This window comes from Nicotiana sylvestris, chromosome 9 (genome assembly GCF_000393655.2).
Source record: "Nicotiana sylvestris chromosome 9, ASM39365v2, whole genome shotgun sequence".
Lineage (NCBI taxonomy): Eukaryota > Viridiplantae > Streptophyta > Magnoliopsida > Solanales > Solanaceae > Nicotiana > Nicotiana sylvestris.
Genome location: NC_091065.1, coordinates 168,318,865 through 168,337,425, shown reverse-complemented (window position 1 = coordinate 168,337,425; position 18,561 = coordinate 168,318,865). Strand labels below are relative to the sequence as shown.

Here is an 18,561-nt window from a genome sequence, read left to right as displayed (position 1 = left end):
CCAAAGAATAAATTGCATATGAAACCGAAAATAAATAATTCATAAAGGAAGGAAATATTTTCCGGGAATTTTCATGATTATTTAATGCAAATTCTATTTTTAATTACCATTGATTTAAGAAGTTGCCATTTATGTATATACAAATCAACTTATTCTCATATGCTCGTTTTAATCTTAATAGACCTAATTATTTGGTCACTTTGTTTTATGAAAGTAGATAAGCATCAAATTTATAGAAAAGGCGTTATTATGCAAGTTAATTCAACAAAGTTACCTTACATATAACCTAACTGTTTGGCGTAAATATTCATAACGTTTTAACATCATGATGAGCTATACCAACTTACTTTACTCATATGATTATACCTGTCATCATACCATATAATAACTTATACCAACCTAAACAAAAAAAATCATATTTGTTACAAGATATTCTACTAATGTAACTTCTTAATCATTACATTCAACTAATGGTATTATGGGATGTAATCAATGGCCCATTTTTATGCCTCACTCCCTGTTTTGACAATTCACATATATCTATACCAATGAGATTTCGGAATAGCTAACATTATTACAAAACTTTATATGAATTTCAAAATAAGACAATTTAACTCATAGCTATCAAATTGAATTCACTATTAGTTAACTAACATAAAAATGAAATTAGAACTAATGAACTTGGACAATTGGAAAATAACATTTCAATTCAAGCTTCATTGACGGGTCATGCTGAAATCTCTTTCCGACTTAAAATTTAAAAGACATATACCTGAAAATGGAGGTAGAAGAAGTAAGTTTCAGCAGTTACAGCAGTAACAAATTCAGTAGAATATACTGATAACACAGTAAATCTGATCAAGAATAGGATTCGAAGAGCCCAGATGCACAGTAAGATACTTTGAAAGACACTTCAGATTTTAACTGAACAGTGGAATCACATAAAGTTGAACAGATTCAACAAAAAACATCATTTCAGATTTCAGTTTTTTTTTTTTTCTTTCTTCAGTTTCAAATTCAGTTTTTTCTGATTTTCTGTTTCTGCTGCTGTATCTGTATGTGAGTGTGTATGTGAATGTTCTATTTTCTGTTTCCTTCCTTTAAAATCTCAGCCCTCAAAATCTCTTAAAAAATTCTCTCTTAAAAAATTTCTCTGTCTGTTAAAAAAGCTCTCTGAAAATTTTGTTTCTCTCCCTTAAAATTCTGTCTTTCTTACTCAAAAATTCTGTTTTTTCTCTCTTAAAAATTCTGTTTTCTCACTCAAAAATTCTCTCCTTTAACTGTCTGTCCAGCTCCTGTATTTATACAGGGCTGGTCCTAGGCAATTTAAGTGCTTCTTGGACCCCCTTCTTCTTTTTAAAAACAGAAAAACCCATTATGTAAAACCTTTTCCCTGATTTTCAGCAGCCCATTATCCCTTGTTCCCCATTAGTATTATTAACTAATAGCAACTAACATTACATTATAATATACTAGTACTAACACCCTGTTTTTTACTGCTCATTCCCAGAAATGCCCCTGAAATCCTAATGTTATTACTGAAAACAAAATCAGAACCTACAGCAAAACAGATTCTAAAATCTGTACAAACTTAGTTATCTCCTGATTTACAGCTATAACCAATCCTATTAACTTCCTAACACAATTGCATTTGACCAACTTTTGCAAACTTGAATTCAAACTGGATATTTCAGCAATATTATACTGAATTCAGAACTAACAACATATTACTGCAATTATCAAACCAATTCAGACTGGACTTAATACTGAACTAGAATCAAACACACACAGGATCATTGTCAATACTGACAATGTCCTGAAACTTTAATGTTCAGACAATAACATATACAACATACATTTGAATTCACTGATTCACAGACAATCATGACTTAATTGACGAGCATTAATCAATTGACTATTTACAACATTTGTCAATAATTAGTCTAAAATAATAGAAGCAGACTGTTTTAGTCAACATTTTCAGAAATGAAAAAATTCGTAATATAATTAATCGACGAACTTAATCGAGTCGATTACACACATTGTAAATAACCATAACCAACAGAAACAATTCACATTCGGATTAAATAGACAGAAATGACAGAATTGATCAAAACAAATATGAAAAATTAACAAGCTATTAATACGGACAACAATACACGTAGAATACACAAAATAAATAGAAAAATACCTCTGAACTTTAATCAGACTCGATCCCAACTCAGCTTCGGATTTTTGTTTGAAATCAAACAGACCTTAGTCGAAGTATTTTCCACTGAAAATACTTCGACTAAGGTCGATTAAACCTCAATCTTTTACTTGAAATCGAAAAAATTCCAAGATTGGAAATTTTTAAGGTTTCAGGTTCTTGGATCTTAAATCCGAACATTTCTAGGCAGATTTGCAGGGAACCAAACATGATACGAGGGTGTGGGTAGCCTAGGGGTTATTTGGTGTTAGTTTGAAACGGATCTGAGTCTGTTTTTGTTTGGTCCGAATCTTCAAAAGAAGATTCGAGGAGTTTCGAACTGATTCGAACCAAACAAATGATAGATCCATATTCAGGGTGACTAGGTGGAGCTGTGGTGTCGATTTGGGACTGTTAGGTCTAGATCTGAACTTGGCTCGAATCTTCAAATGAAGATTCGAGAATCTCTAGGGAGATTCGAACCAAGCTGGTAACATATTCGGATAGAGGGTGTTCATGGGGTCCTAGGGTGTTAAGTTGGTGACCGGCGGCGTTGATGCCGCCGGGTTTCAGGCGGTGGAATCCTAGGGCGGCTAGGGTTAAGAGTGGGGGTTTGGGACGATGATGAACAGGAGCGGAGAGGGGGGTGTTTAGTTAGGGGGCCGGGTAAAGGGTTACGGGTTTATATAGGGGAATGGTGGGTGGATATGGACCGTTGGATTAGGAAGGATGGATGGCTGAGATTAATTCATTAAATCAAACGACGTCGTTTGGTTTAAAGTTGGGGTCGGACTGAATCGGGTTAATGGATCGGGTAACGGGTTACGGGTAAGGGTAATGTATCTTGTCCGTTGATTGGATTTGATCGAACGGTTTCTTGATGAGAGGTGACCAAACGACGTCGTTTGGTCTTAGCTTGGGACTGGACCGGACAGGTTGTTTGGATTGGGCTGAGGAAGTGTAATTTGTTTTGGGCCTGGATTTAAATCCAGGTCCAATTTTTATTTCCTTTTCAATTTTTTTTCTAATTTTATTAGTAAATAAAAAAAATCCTAATAAAATTATAAACAATTTTTTAACCTTACACAAAAAATATTAATTACTCTATAATAATTATTTAACACATAGAAAAAACATCAATCACACAGTGAAACATTTAAAATAGAACTAATGCATATTTTTGTGTTTTTTTTTATTTAAATTATCTCTTAAATGCATAATTAAATCCTATATGCATGCAACATGTATTTTATTTTAATTTTGTTTAATTATAACAAAGCAAACATTTTACGGGCATAAACAAATATTTAACACTACGCAAATTCAGAAATTACACAGTACAAGAAATTTATTTTGATTTATTTTGGAGTAATTTTTCGTAAGGCAAAAATCACGTGCTCACAATGAATAAATCAATAATTTGGCCTATACTTTGGACGTTATTAATAATAAATTATCATAGCTACGGGTACGGTTCCCGTGACGTAGTTGTGATACGTAATCTCATTCCGGGTGTGCATTTCATGTGACCCGATTCTAATTTCCAACAAGGTTAAATAGAACATGTCGTGAACCGTGAGTGCATTTCATGTAGCGTGGCTTACGATGTGTTTTAAATAACCTTTGAATTTTCCTGAAATACTAGGTTAGAAAGTTAAAAAATGCACATAGGTTTTAAATGTGTAATTACATCAGATAATTATGCCAATAATAATAGTTGAGTGACCGTGCTAAAACTACAGAACTCGGGAATGCCTAAAATCTTCTCCCGGTTTAACAGAATTTCTTACCCGGATTTCTGTGTTCACGGACTGTAAAACAGAGTCAATTTTTCCTCGATTCGGGATTTAAACCGGTGACTTGACATCATAAATTATTCCAAGTAGCGACTTTGAACAATAAATAAAAAATCCTGTTTCGATTGTCACTTTAAGTTGGAAAAAACTCTCTTATACCCTTTCGGGGGTAGGAAAAAGGAAGTGTGACAGCTCTGGCAACTCTGCGAGGGAAAAGAACCCAGAATCTCTGGTAAGCCACTCGGGTAAGCCAGGTCTAGAACAAATAAATCCAGGTTTTTAAATCTATAATAACATAGCCTCATGTCGGATCCCTAGTAAGAACGTTTGTTTGCATCACGTGCATTTGACGTTGGGGACTCAACACAGGGGTTGGGTCCGTCTAGGACATGTATACCCAAAAATAACAGACCATCTTGATGCATCCTATGTGCTACATGTTGCAATCTTCAAGGGTAAAAGGGTCATTTGGCGGACCAATGATAGTTAAGGGCAAATGAAAAAAAAGAAAAAATGATAAAGGAAGGTGAAGTGTGAAAATAAGGCAAGTAGGGCCCAATTTATGTTTTCTTTCACATTTTTGTTAAGAAAAAGAAAAAAATGATCATTTTCCAAAAAAAAATCAAAAAAAGGGAAAGAAAATCCAAAAAGACTTTACACGTTTCATTATTTTTCAAAAAAAGACAAAAAATATATTTTCTCTAAGTTATTTGTTAAGTTTATTTCCCGCCCGTATCCAATCTGTCCGAATTACGCATACCCGATTCTCATCTTTCGGGGCATGATACGTAGGCGACCCACATAGGGTCCGGTCTTCCTAGTAAATCTTAGGTTCTTGACTTTGCGGGATCTTAGCCAAATTTTGCATTTTTAGCCACCTTTTGGCCAAATAAGTCATTTTGCAAAACTAGCCTCAATCATATCTTGCATGTGTCCAACAGAAAGGGTTATTGTCTCAAATAGCATTTTAGGCCTTTAACTTTATTTGGTCTTAATTTTTTCATACAGGTGTGGATTTACTTATCGAATTTTGGGCATGACAAACGCCTTAGGACCATCCAGTCAAGATTGCTCATGTAGGAGTTGCTTAAGGAGATTTATTTATTTTTTATTATTTTTTTATGTTTTGAGTATGTTCTTCATTTTATTTCGTCTTTTACTTTCTAGTTTTGTACAGTAATGTCGAGTCTTTTGTTATTTTACTTCCTACTTTATATTTGAAAAAGTGTGTTGTAACTCAAAAATCCAAAAAAAAAGAGATATTGTATTTTTATATTTCTATTAGATGTTTTCTTTAGAGTTTTTGGCGACAATCATCCCTTAATTATAGCTCAAACCTAAGGTACATCCTTGGGTTATCTTAGTAAACAAAAAACATCCTTATATTATTTAAAATGTGGCAAGAATCATCCTTCTATTAACTTTTGTAAAAAAAAAATAACAACGTCAACAAAAAAACATGTCAAGCACGTGCCTTTCCCCCTAAATGTTCCCATTTTGTCCCTTCCGGATTGTCTTCTACCTTTAGCAAAAGAGCTCTAGTTTTTGGTGAAATTTGTATTCCTATACTGTAATAGTACCTCACCAGGGAAAAAGACTAAAAGTCCATAATGTTATATATAGAATAATATATATATATGTACTATTTACTAATAAACTACTGAGAAGGGCAGCGACGATGAAGTGCCGAAAGGGACGACTGATGTGGTGGTTATAGACAGTGCTAAGGATGAGGAGAATATCGGAGATTTGGTTGGTAAGCCATCTCTTCCGGAAGGCGGTGAATCGTGTGTGGATGTGTTGCAGGGCTCGGAGATTGAAGGCAAAGCCGGAAAGAAAAAGGAAGTGAAAGAGAAGGAGGAAGAAGAAGGAAGTGATAATCCTACTGAATAATTTAGTACAAGTAGCACTAGATATGTAAAAGATTGTGTATGTGAAGCTTAAAATAATGGATTTTAAATTTAAAAAATGACTGCTATGATTAGAAAGGCTTTTGCACTGATATAATAAAATCATAGTCTGGTAAAGGCTTTTGCTTTATAAATAGTTAAAGGAACTGGAAATACAATTTGTTTATTATTTTTAATCATATCAGTCATTTATGAAGAAGCTTTTGAAGCTTGTTTTTCGTGTATGGGTAATGGGTATAGTTATCGTTATGGGTCTTTTTAATTAATTAGGAGATATTTAAAATTGGTCAACAGGACAATGACTACATTAAGTAAATATAAAATAAATAATTGGGTTCACAAAAAAATTATGGATATTGAGTGAATTTTTTAACACATATACAGAGTAGTGCAAAAGCTACTGGGTTCACGGAAACCCACGCGTAATAGGATGGATCCGCCCCGTGTACAAGTCGTATCTTCAATTTTGTCTTAAATTTGTTGTGTGTATTTTACAAGTTCAACAAAACTTTTAGTTTATGAAGCCTTAGTTTGGTGAAGGTGGAAGACATTGGGCGGTAGGGACAAGACAGGAAAAATTTAGGGGGGAAAGCATGTCCTTGACATGTTTTTTGCTAACGTCGTTAGTTTTTTTGACAAAAGTTAATGGAATGATGATTTTTGCCGCCTTTTAGATAATATAGGGATATTTTTTGTTTACAGAGGTAACTCAAGGATGCACCTTAGGTTTGAGCTATAGTTAAGGGATGATTTTAGCCAAAAACTATTTTCTTTAGAATACTAACTCTAGAAGTTCAAAAAAAATCTCTTGTGGCTTTCCTTAGGAAATTAATATCTGGAATAAAAAATTGCTTTTATATTTCCTTTTAGTACATTAAGACTAAAAATTCAAAAAAGAAATTCTTTTAGTACTTCTTTAAAAGTTTTCTTTAAGATATTAATTCCAAAAATCCAAAAAGATTTTCTTTTGATGTTCTTCTTTCGAAAATTAATGTAAAATGAATAGAAAAAAAATATTCTTTTTATTCTCACTAGAACTTCAGGATACTGTACATAGAAGAAAATAACATACCTTATCTTTTGTTTATCTTTAGAATTTCTTCTTTAGGTAATTAAAAATTGAAATCCAAAAACAGTTTTTTAATCTTTTTCATTTCTCGTTTCGAAATTTTTCTTCAGGGATATCAAATGAAAAATTCAAAATATTTTTCTTTGGTTTATTCTTTAGACTTCTTTCCTAAAAAAAAAAGAATAAAAAAAATATTTTTCTCTTGTAGGATTTTTCCCTCAATAATTTCTCATAGAGTATTTGTTTCAAAAAAAAGAAAAAAAAGGAGAAAAAATATATGCTCGCTAAGTTTAGAATAGGTTATAGAACATTAAGTCTAGAAAATTCATATAAAAAAGGATTTGTTTTTTCTTTTTTCTCATCAGAGTAGTCATTAAGGTAAAAAGAAAAAAGAAGAAGAGAATGCTAGTTATTTTACTTTATTCCCGATCTTCCCAAACTACGTAAAGATCTGATTCATGCGGTGTCATGATACGTAGGCAACCTACATACGGTTCGATCGAATCATTTTTTTTATTTTAAAAGGGGGGGAAATCAAAAAGGAAAAAGAAAAAAAATCAAAAAAGAAAAAAGGAAAAAAAAAAGAGATGAAGTTATGGGGTGTGAGAAATGAGAGGAAAGAAAAGAGTGATAATTAGCAAAATAAGAAATGAAGGAAAATGAGCAAGCAAGTGCTAGAAAAGAAACGAAAAGAGGAGATTGAAATGAACAAAATTGGGATGATGCCAAGTAACTTTGTGACCCTCGAAGTCATTCTAGGATCGCTAATTGTTGCTAGGTGCATTGCACACAATGTGATATTTGCAGTTGTTAAATGTCCTAATGCTAACAGGATGTCCCCATTTTGTTCCTTTTGTTATCTTCATTGAGCAGAAGGGCGGTTGGTTTGTGATTTTTAAGTAACTCATCCATACAACACAAGGTCAAAGAGCAAGATGACCATGGCTAGCAAAGACTTGGACATGGGGGTTATTGATCTGTCTAAGGAAATTGGTGAATCAGAATCTGAGTTGAAAGAAGAGGTCTTAAGGTTGAAAGGACAGATGACCGAAATATACCAAGCTTGGATCAGTGGGCATCCTCCACCATCAGTTCCCACTAACTACACTGAAAGCCTTGTCACCATTCCGCCACTGACACAAATCCAGGATATCTCCCCACAACCTTTTCACACTCTACCCCCCAGAACCACCTTATATCCCGATCCTTTGACCACTTATGTCTTTGTAGCTCATCCACCTGCTACCTTTCCTCGATCCTCTAGCGGGACTGTGTTCGAAATTCCTGATGCCCAACACCATGCTCCAGAACCAATTTTCAAGGTCTCGGGTTCGTACTCTTACACTCCACATTTTGAGATTCCTGGTGAAACGGCAAAGCCTGCTAAGACAGTGGATCAATATGAGATATCCAAAAAGTTGAAAGGGTTTAAGATGTCAAAGTTTAATTTGTATGATGGGCGTGGAGATCGAGTAGCGCATCTGAGGGGTTATTATAGTAGAATGAGAAGTGTTGGCAGGAAAGATGAGTTGATGATGGCGTATTTCAGTGAGAGCCTGACTGGGGTAGCTTTGGAATGGCATACTCATCAAGATGTCGGTAAGTGGCATAAATGGGATGACATGACTCAAGATTTTGTGCGGCACCACTACAAAAAAAAGGTCAAATTGCGGCAATTATTTTTACAAATTGCAGCAGTCAATAACTCCCGCAATTTGTTGTTGCAGCGGTTCACAAAACTCCTGCAAGAAGGCTCGCCGCAATCAATTTACAGTAATTCTGTTGCGACTGCTGTAATTAATTAGTGGGAGTTAATTTGCGACAGTTCAACCCCCGTAAATTGATTATTAAATGATGTGGCCACAAAAATGCTCCGATGGAAAAAATTCCTAAACAACTCAAAGCAGATTCAGCAATGTTTCTAGCTGCATACAGTAGCGTCGGAAAAGCTGTCTCCGATATAGCAATCTACCTCTATATTTAGTTGCTCGAAACGAACTTAGTTTTCAAACTAAATTTTAACATAAAACATTCACCCTACCCATTCTAACATCCGCTCCAATCACATAATTACATTGCCATAATCAATTATCTAATTCAATTATAAAAAACTTCAATTGTTGTCACTTGGATTACTGCCATCAGATGATCTTCTTACGCCCGTGGGTGATCCACTAGTGATCCACTAGTTGCATCTCTAGGCAGCAAACAAAATAAAACAATAAGATCCTTTAAATGCTAATTATAACTTAAGCTATTTCTTGAATAAAAATCTGAACCAATTCCATCCTTTATTCTGTAGTCAAACTTTTAACACACATGAAACTAGGAATTCAGCAGTACATTTAAACAGTTGGAAAATTAGTTTATCAGGAAAGCTCAAATAGCAGCTCTTTCCTGTTTAAAAGGTGCCCTCGGGTCTTCGTTCTTGAGACATTGTCAAAAGCTACAAGTGTGTAAGAGATCAATAATTTATTTGTTTTCACTATACTGTTATGACCTCATAGCACATCGTTGATGCAGGATAGGACATAAACATATGATTGTCCAGCCAAACAAGAATGACAACAGAAGTGCTCTGAGCATATTCTGGAGTGCTGCATTCAGCAGAAAAAAACATGCTTAAGTTCATCATGTAAACAAGCAAACATGGATTTTACAGAGTGCCAAAACCTCTAGAACGGACAAGGAAAGCACGTGTCTTTTGACATCAGGTCAGCTAATATCAGTTGATGCAGCTCCTGATACAGATAATATCAGTTGAAAAAAAATCACAAGTTTATTTACCGTTGTAGGAGAAGCAAAGAACTCCACAAATTGTTCCGGTATTGTCCCTTCTTTCATTATCATATATGCCTTGAAAGCATTCATCATTTGTTTGTAGCTCTCTTGGCTTTGGTTGTGAGCATTCAACAATTTATTGTAGTTCTCTTGGCAATGGTTCAAACATGAAGCATCACTACTTGAAGCATTCATACCACCAAAACGAGGTCTTGCATGTTTAAAACTTTGCTAGGGACAGCTCCTAATCCTAAGCATCGTACTTTCTAGAGTGCTCTTTTCCTAGCACTTTACCAACAAAATCATTCGGCGAAACTTCAGAATCATCCACCGTACTTTGGCTCAAAGCAAGCTCAATTTTTTCCTATTTATTGTTTGTCACAACATTAATAAGTAACTAAATGCACACCAAGACAAGCAAAAAAGAGATAGCTGCTGAAATGCATCAAGCCAGACACTTTAAAAGTATAAATACACCTAAAAGTTTCACTTTTACACCTACATTCCTTTCATACCTTGTCTTGCTCCTCTATAAATCTTAATGTTACAAACTTTGAGCTATCATTTATCCCATTGAGGGTTGGTTCTCTTGGCCTAATAACAAGAAAACTGACCTTTAATTTTTTTTTATCAAAACTCCTACACAATGGAGAGCTATGCTACATGTTCAAACCAGTACTCTTCACACATAGGAGTAAATGAATTTAGAACTTGTTTCAGCTGTTGTGTTATCGCCATTGTACGTAGAATGACGAAACAAAGAGAGCAGTTATTACGACACAAGATGGAGCTCCGGGGGAATTATATTTCCTGTGTTACTAGCTGGATTAATAGTTGCAATTAAAACCACTTCATCATCAGGACAGAGATACTGTTGTTTCCAAGAAAAAACAGATAATGTTTCAAACAAGAAAGGAAGAAACAAATTGTAGACTTATTTGACATTACAACCCATTGATAAATATCAAAAAAGATACATAACTAGTCTGGAACAAGCTGAAAGTAATAGTGAATCAGACAGATACATATATTAGATTTCATACCCCAAAAAGGAATAACCTTCAACAATCACAAAGATAAAGAAGAAACTTACACATATCTCCTTTGCCGCCTCATTCACATATGTTCCACCTTGTTTCTTATGAGTATCAAGATAAAGTTGTGCACGTCCAGGCCTTCGTCCAGTCTCAGCCATCTATAAATAAAATAACCAATAGAATAACTTAACTGGAATAGTTACATAAGTTAGTTTAATAATTAAAGTAAAATGACATGAATTAACATCTTTCACCATTTCAGCCCTTCTTCTGGAGTTAGGTTTGGAGCCACCTGTATGTGTAAATGTTTGTTTCTTTCGAATCTCAGTATTCCTTCTGCACATTTCCTTACAAAAAAAATACTTGAAAGTCAATCACACAAATAACTAAATATAATCAAACATACAAGTTGAATAATTAAATAAATACCAAAGTTGTTTCTTTAAAACGGTAATCAACAAATGAAGTCCACTGATCCCGTGGAATCCCAGCTGGAATATTTTTCATAATCTGAGCTTTACTTTTGAGTGGATCATAGAATTCTCTCCACAAGTTTAGCCTATTCGCACTCCACTTTTTCCAAATAGAATTATAAACATAACGCCGTGCAACTGACTCGACTGTCTTAAAACAAAACTGTTTCTTCAAGAATAAAATATTGGTTAGCTAATCTGCTACATGCAAATGTGAAATCCAACAATAAAATAGACATGTAGCAGAAAGAACTAAAGCTTATACCTTTACAATTCGATCAAGTACATGGTCAAAGTATGATATAGGTAAATCTGACCATTTCTCAAGGTGAATTGGAAATAAGGCGCAATCAGTTGCTAAAATTCCACAAAACCAGCAATAAGGCCTTGTGCTTCTCCAAATGGTTCGTCCAGGTAATCGAATTCAAGCATGATACATTCTTCACCAGATAAATTTAGAACATCCCTAACTTTAACTTTGAGCCTCTTCCTATTTTCTTCTGAATCTTTAATAAAATAAAAGCCAAGAGAAAAAAGGTTACTAAACTTCAACAGTTACTAAACTTCAGCAGTTATCATTATGTCTTTAACCCAAACATGCTTTGTTCCTTCTTTGGTTGCATATTGCAGCCTTTAACTTTATGCTGATAAGATCTCTAGTTGGAGATTCTTTCCTATTTTTCTTTCTGTGTCAAAGCTTTAAGATTAGAGACATATTTAACACTTTATAAGACAAAAAAAAAGTAAAGGTAATGTTCTACTAATTATCTAGCATGATAAAACCAACTGAGAATGCTACAACAAGCTACTTAATTTCTCAATTGACTACATTACATCAAGCCTTTTGCATTAAAGTAATGTTACGCAGCCATAAAAGATAACCATATTTACCAACTTATTACTCTCCTTATAACATCTGGTTGAGAAGCAGCTCAACATGATAGCACATCAGTTTAAGTACATATTCAGAGGACAACTTCAGTGGCATTAAAACACATTGCACATACAGATCCCCACCATTATTATGATATGATGGAACACTTAGTATGTTTATGAAAGATCAGGCGATCAGCAGCAGCACTAAGATAAAATTATAAAATCTACTTCATTGTATTGTCAAGTCTTACTATTAAAAAATCTACTTCATTGTACTGTCCTCCAAAGGAAATTAAAATTCCAATCTTATCATTTTCACTACCATTTTCTAGGATACGTTACATCATTCATTACTTGTCTATAGCAAATAACTAAAATAAAAATAAAAAACTCATGTACTACATTGAATAAGCAAATGAAGTTGACTTCAAAAATATATTAAAGAAAAGTTTGTTTATTCTGCTTACTGTGTCAAGAATTAACAGAAGAAGTCTAGCTCCAACAAGATATGGTCGAACAATGCAAACAATGGAGAAAGGCAGGGAGAGTGACAAAAGGTTTACTGCTTACATTAATTGATTATGTAAAGATACGCTTAGTAAATACTTTTTTAATATGATTCCCTAGTTTCTTATTAACTAAAGGTTTCATTATTGGGTAAAGTTCACTGTATTGCACTGTTTCTTCCATATGCGCCTTCTTCTTTAACAATAGAGAGATTAATGTTGCCTTGGGTTTGAGGTCTGCAGAGAGGTGAATCAAACTAAATTGAAGGCCTACTACTTTGATTTAGAACCAATCAAACTTATTCAGTGATTGTGTACAAGTTATAATTTCACATTGTGAATCTGTCGTAATGAAACAATCACAGTAACAATCATACAATAAGTAAGTATCTGTTTAAAATTATAGCATATTAACCATAATACATCTATTGTACCAAGGGACAAACAAGAATCAGAATGTAACAGCTGCTGGAAGACAGTTTAGGACCCAAGACATTTAATCTTCTTCATATATTCAATACCATTGATTTATAAAGTCCAGCTAGATATGAAACAGATAATACTATGGACAACATGTTTCAACAACAAGATATTACCTCCTACTGGCAGGGAGGATAATCAAACTAAATTGAAGGTCTACTACTTTGATTTTTATCATATCAGTAAAAGAACCCTATCATAACCACAAAATAGGAAAATAGACAAATCGCCAAGTTATAACTGTGAGCACGTGATTTTTGTTTTGTGCGACAATCGCTCCAAAAGAATAAAAAAAAAAATTTTGGTCCTGCTGTACAAATTTTGGATTTTTACATGGCACTTTGTTGGTTATTTGCGATTTTTGCCCATTTTTACTTTATTAAAACAAAATACAAAAAATGTGTGTGTCATGCATAATTCGAACCGTAATCCGGTCGTTAAATAGAAAATCATAAATAGGCATCTTCGTCCGTGATTTTATTTTGTTTGATTTTACCTGTTTTGAAATATTTTAGTGTGTGTGCAAATAATTGTATTGAGTGTGTATTTAATTTTAATTTGATTTTTGCTTAGTTTTGTTTTTAAAATAAAGAAGAAAAAGAAATAATAATAATAAAAAAAAATCTTCTTCTTCCGGATTGGGCCAATTTATTAAAATTGGCCCAAACAAACAGCCCAAAACCAGGCCTGCCCGGTCCACACCAGCTAAACACCCAGAGCGTCCAAACGACGTCGTATTAATACAGGTTGATCTGGGCCGTTGATCTCAAATTGATCAACGGTCAAGATCGATTCCCCATAACCCACTAAGGAACCCGACCCGTCTCCCCCGGACCAACCCAAACCCTTTACCCTTGAAACGACACCGTTCCCCTTTAGTCGAAGGATCCTGGCTCTTCGTCACACCTCATCCAACGGCCAGGATCCACCTACCCACTAACTATATAAGCCCTTTACCATACCCTGCCCCCTATCCAACACCCCAGCCTTCGTCTTCACCAAACCCTTCCCCTTCAAACCCTAGCCGCCCCTGTATCCTTCACCATGAAAGCCGGCGGCATGGACGCCGGTGACCCTACCCTTAACACCCTAGAATCCCCTTGCCATCCTGAACATGGATCTGTTAACTACTTAGCTCGAATCCCATCCCACCTTCTCGAATCTTCATTTGAAGATTCGAGTCAAAACTCGATCTACACCGTTTAACCCCAGCTTCACACCAGACGCCCCCTGACCCCCCTCGTGACCAAACCATGCTTGGTTTGGTCCGAATCTGACCAGGGAAGCACGAATCCCAGATCTGATTTTTGGAAACATAAGGTTCCTCGTCGATGGGTCGTGTCTTGTTCAAACCAAAGGATTAAGGTCTAATGGACCTTAATCGAAGTGTTTCTCATCTGAGAAACACTTCGATTAAAGTCCGTTCAGCCTTAAGAAAGGTCTGTCCGAGTCCGAGTTAAGGTTTTGATTTTTCGAGATTTGAGGTGAGTCTTGCTTTTTCTTTTCTTATTTCTGTTTAGTCTATGTGATTGACTAAAAGTCTGTTCATGTTTGTTTTAATTTTATCAACTTTTGTTTGTCCACTTTACCTGAACCTCTGTGTTTGTCTGAATCCCCCTCCTATTCTGATAAGGTATATGTATGAGCTGTGCGAATAATTGAGCTTCAAATGTTGACTGATCAATTGGTTCCTCGAGTACCACTTTGCTCAGTCAGTACAATTCGAATCATGTGTCGATACTGTTAAATGTCTGATTTTTGGTTACGACTGTATGTGTTATAACTAATATAGTCGAGTCAACAAATGTCGTCAATTAATTTCAGTAGTTCAAATGTTAACGATTGAACCTGTTGTTTGCTGCAACTTTGTTTGAATCAAAGTAAGAATCAAGTAGGGTCACTTATAGTTGCTGTATTTGAATCTGAAAATAAAAGGGTAGATTGTTAGCTGCAATCTGAATTGATGGCATGTGCACTTGTGCACAGCATGTGCACTTGTGCACAGCATGTGCATTGTGCACAGCCTGGTTCCTGCATAAAGGGGCTTTTGATTTTAAAATAGTTTGACAGCATATGCTGTCAGATATATTCTGCTGCCCATACTCTACTTTAACCTCAGAAATAATAAACATTACTTAAAGTGAGTTTGCCAGGGAATATCATGGTTTTGTTTATACTTAATTGACTAAGTGGAACTGAAAAGAGGGCAGCACATGGGAGGGTGTTCGAATGGTCTAAACAGGCTGTTTAAAGGGATGATTTGAGGCTCAATAAAAAGGGGCACTTCCATCAGTTCTAGGGAGGAGAATTGGAAAGAGAGAGAGGGTGATACACACGGAGAGATATACACACACACACATAGAGACAGACATTGACAAGAACAGAGTAATTTGAGAGGAGACACTTTCAGGGGAAGTGAAGTTCTGGAAACAGAAAACTGGAAAAGAATTTTGTTTGATAACTCAGACAGACAAAACTAGAAATTGCATTCTTTCCTGTTGTTTTGATTTCACTAAATCTGGACCTGTTTGTGCAACACTGATTTCTCCCAAATCCCAACTGAGTCTGCTTGGTTGTTGTTTGTTCTACTCGAGAACTTGGTCTAGTTGGGGTGTTTGATCCCACTCCAATTGTTTTTGTGAGTTGTTGCTGCTGCTATTTTGTTTCCTGTTGCTGCTGCTATTCTGTCCTGCTGCTACTGCTAGTCCTGTTTCTTGCTGCTGATGATTTCCCCATCTTCTTCTTCTTCTCCTTTGCATTTTCAGCATTTCCAGGTACACATTTCGAATCCCATTTTGGTGTTAACTGTAACAGTTCGAAAGCATGAAATGAAAGGAGTTTGAAGAAAATTTAGATGTCTGTTTTGTAATGCTCATGGTATATTGACTCCTTTTGTATAAATTGATTAGTGTGTGATTCAGTAGTGAAAGATTAGTTAGACAATACTTAATCAAGTTTTAGCTTCTTGCATCTTAGTTTATAGTTGTTTGCTAGTACGAGATGTAATGGTACAATATATAGAAGGTATGGATAATTGGTATAGAATTTTCGACTGGATTCCCGTTAACTAATGACACGCATAGGATAGAATATTTCCACCTACACAATAATGTTCTGTGTTATTTTTTTTTTCTTTTATCAGGACCGCTAGGCAATATATAGGAACACGTTCGAATCCCCATTAGTAACAATGCCTAGCATTCAATTTCCTTAACCTAGCCTAAATAAGTCTAGTTAAGTTCGATTCGAGAAATGTTCGGATTAAGTATTGCATTCCATCCATCTCCATATAGCTTCTTTGTTCAACCAAAATATTTCGTAAGGTATGGCGTCTTTTCACTTTATAAGTAATTAGAAATTGATAGGAATCCGGTTTAGGCCAAAACATATACTTCAATTAGCATACATCTTTCTTTCTTCTATTTCTGGAAACAAAAATAATAAGAAATGTAGTCATTATAGGTTTATCCTTTTAAAAATAATGAGACGAGCCTCGCCAAATAAAAAATGTAAATCGCGGGGCCCTCAACAACTAATCATAATATTTAGAATTCAGGCTAGGCCGTTTAGTGAATCTCATGGCCTTCCACAAAATAATAACGCGTTAGACTCTTTAGGCGCGGCTTAATAATTTGACCTTCTTAAACACGGGTGCACATTGATGTGACCCAAATCCAAATCTCAACGGAGTCAAAATGTGTCGACGACCACGGGTGCATTGATTGTGACGTGGTTCGAGATGCATTTTCACGACGTTGCAATTCTATAAAAATAAATGATAATAATAAAAGCGGTTTAAACTTAATAAAAGCACGTAAGTCATAACATATATTTAAATCAGATATCTAGCCATTATAACAATTTAAGCGACCGTGCTAGAACCACGGGATTCGAGGGTGCCTAACACCTTCCCTCGGGTCAACAGAATTCCTTACTTAGAATTTCTGGTTCGCAGACTTCATTCGGAAAAGTCGAAAATTTCCTCGATTTGGGATTCAAGATAAACCGGTGACTTGGGACACCAAAAGCCAAACCTTTCCCAAGTGGCGACTCTGAATTAAATAAATAATCCCATGTCGAATATTGTCACTTAAATTGGAAAAACTCCCACCCGCGCATTTAACCCTTCGGGGCCGGGCACGCAAAAAGGAGGTGTGACAATAACCCTTAACTCCAATTCATATGTATAATAACCAATAAAATCACATAAGTGCCCAATCCAAAGAACAGAGCATCATCACAAAACAAAAATTATACATACATGTGCCTAGGTATCTGCCATAAATATGCATGTAAGAATCAAGTAATGAAGGTTAAAAATTAGGGATACCAGCGCAGTAATTAAAGAAATAATGGAGAAAAGGCTTACCACAACTGAAAAACACAGCGACAAACCAATGTTTTAGTGAATTTTTTTTACATTACAGAACATGAAAGAAGAAACAGAAAACAAAAATACATTAGGATATTGAGGCAATAAAGCAGATTGCATGCCAGAAAATTCTAGGTTTATAGAGAAATCAAGCTAATAAATTGCATATAATCAACATAAAAACCCCAAATCAACCAAAAAAACTCCAAATAAATAGAGAAACCTCAAATCCAACAGAGAATACCCAAAATAACACAAAAATAAAGTAAAAAAATACAAAAATACCTGCTTACACAAAATCAGAATTGGAGAAGATGAAAGACAAATTGCAAATAATCTAAAGAAGAACACCGTGAATTTTCTAGCAACGACACTCCAATTTGGTGAGAGACAGGCTGCCGCTTGGAGACTAGAGAGAGAGTGAGAGAGACGGCAAAAAAAATTAGAAGGTCCAAAGGTTTTGGGTAATAAGTCTAAAAGGTTTTGGTAGAGAAAAAAATGAGGGAAAACAAAAATATTGTGGGAAAAATTAGAAGCTTAGCGCTCTTTTGCTTTTAATGTACCAGCTGATCCCCAAATTATAATTAATTGCATCGATTAGAGAAAGTCCCGCAATTTGATACAATTTGGGGGAGTTACCGATGATCGCAGCTAATTAACTACCGCAATTTGACTATTTTTTTGTAGTGCACTTTCAGTATAATATAGACATTGTCCCAGACCGCTCCTCCCTATCTTAGATGGAAAAGAAACTAAAGGAAAGTTTTAGGGAATTTTGGTTCAGATGGAACGAACAAGTTACTCGGGACAATCCTCCCATTAATAGAAAAGATGTTGCTAAGCCCCGCCAACGATAGGATCCAGTGGGCATTCCTGCTCAACGCTTTCAGCCTCAATATCGACTCCAGGGATATCCTCGTGCTCCAAATATTTCTCCTCAATGCAACTTCTTTCCACAAAATCCCAAAGTCATACCTCACCTTCCCAGTACCCTATCCACAATGCATCGCCATATGCTCCACACCCACGAGACCTGCGATGGCCTGCACCATTTTCGCAAATATCTATCCCGC

At 35.3% G+C, this 18,561-nt stretch overlaps 1 protein-coding gene across 10 annotated transcripts; it reads right to left on the bottom strand.

Annotated features, from left to right (window-relative positions):
- Positions 1 to 8,832: 8,832 nt before the first annotated feature.
- On the bottom strand, positions 8,833 to 17,999 carry LOC104245213 (uncharacterized). 10 transcript variants are annotated; one of them, XR_011402118.1, is made up of 6 exons: positions 14,965 to 16,736; positions 11,211 to 11,760; positions 11,036 to 11,128; positions 10,838 to 10,939; positions 9,751 to 10,108; positions 8,833 to 9,560 (listed from the first exon to the last, which is right to left on the bottom strand). XR_011402118.1 is itself a non-coding variant. In XM_070155829.1 (6 exons), the coding sequence occupies exons 3-6, from the start codon at positions 11,286 to 11,288 to the stop codon at positions 9,995 to 9,997; spliced, it is 387 nt and encodes a 128-aa protein (XP_070011930.1). In that variant the 5' UTR covers positions 11,289 to 11,760; positions 14,965 to 15,921; positions 17,774 to 17,999; the 3' UTR covers positions 8,833 to 9,994. The 10 variants fall into 10 exon arrangements, 8 of the variants coding, with proteins under 8 accessions (XP_070011930.1, XP_070011934.1, XP_070011933.1 ...); XR_011402119.1 differs by having other exon boundaries at positions 8,833 to 9,160; XM_070155829.1 differs by adding an exon at positions 17,774 to 17,999 and having other exon boundaries at positions 8,833 to 10,108; positions 14,965 to 15,921.
- Between the last annotated feature and the right edge of the window lie 562 nt (positions 18,000 to 18,561).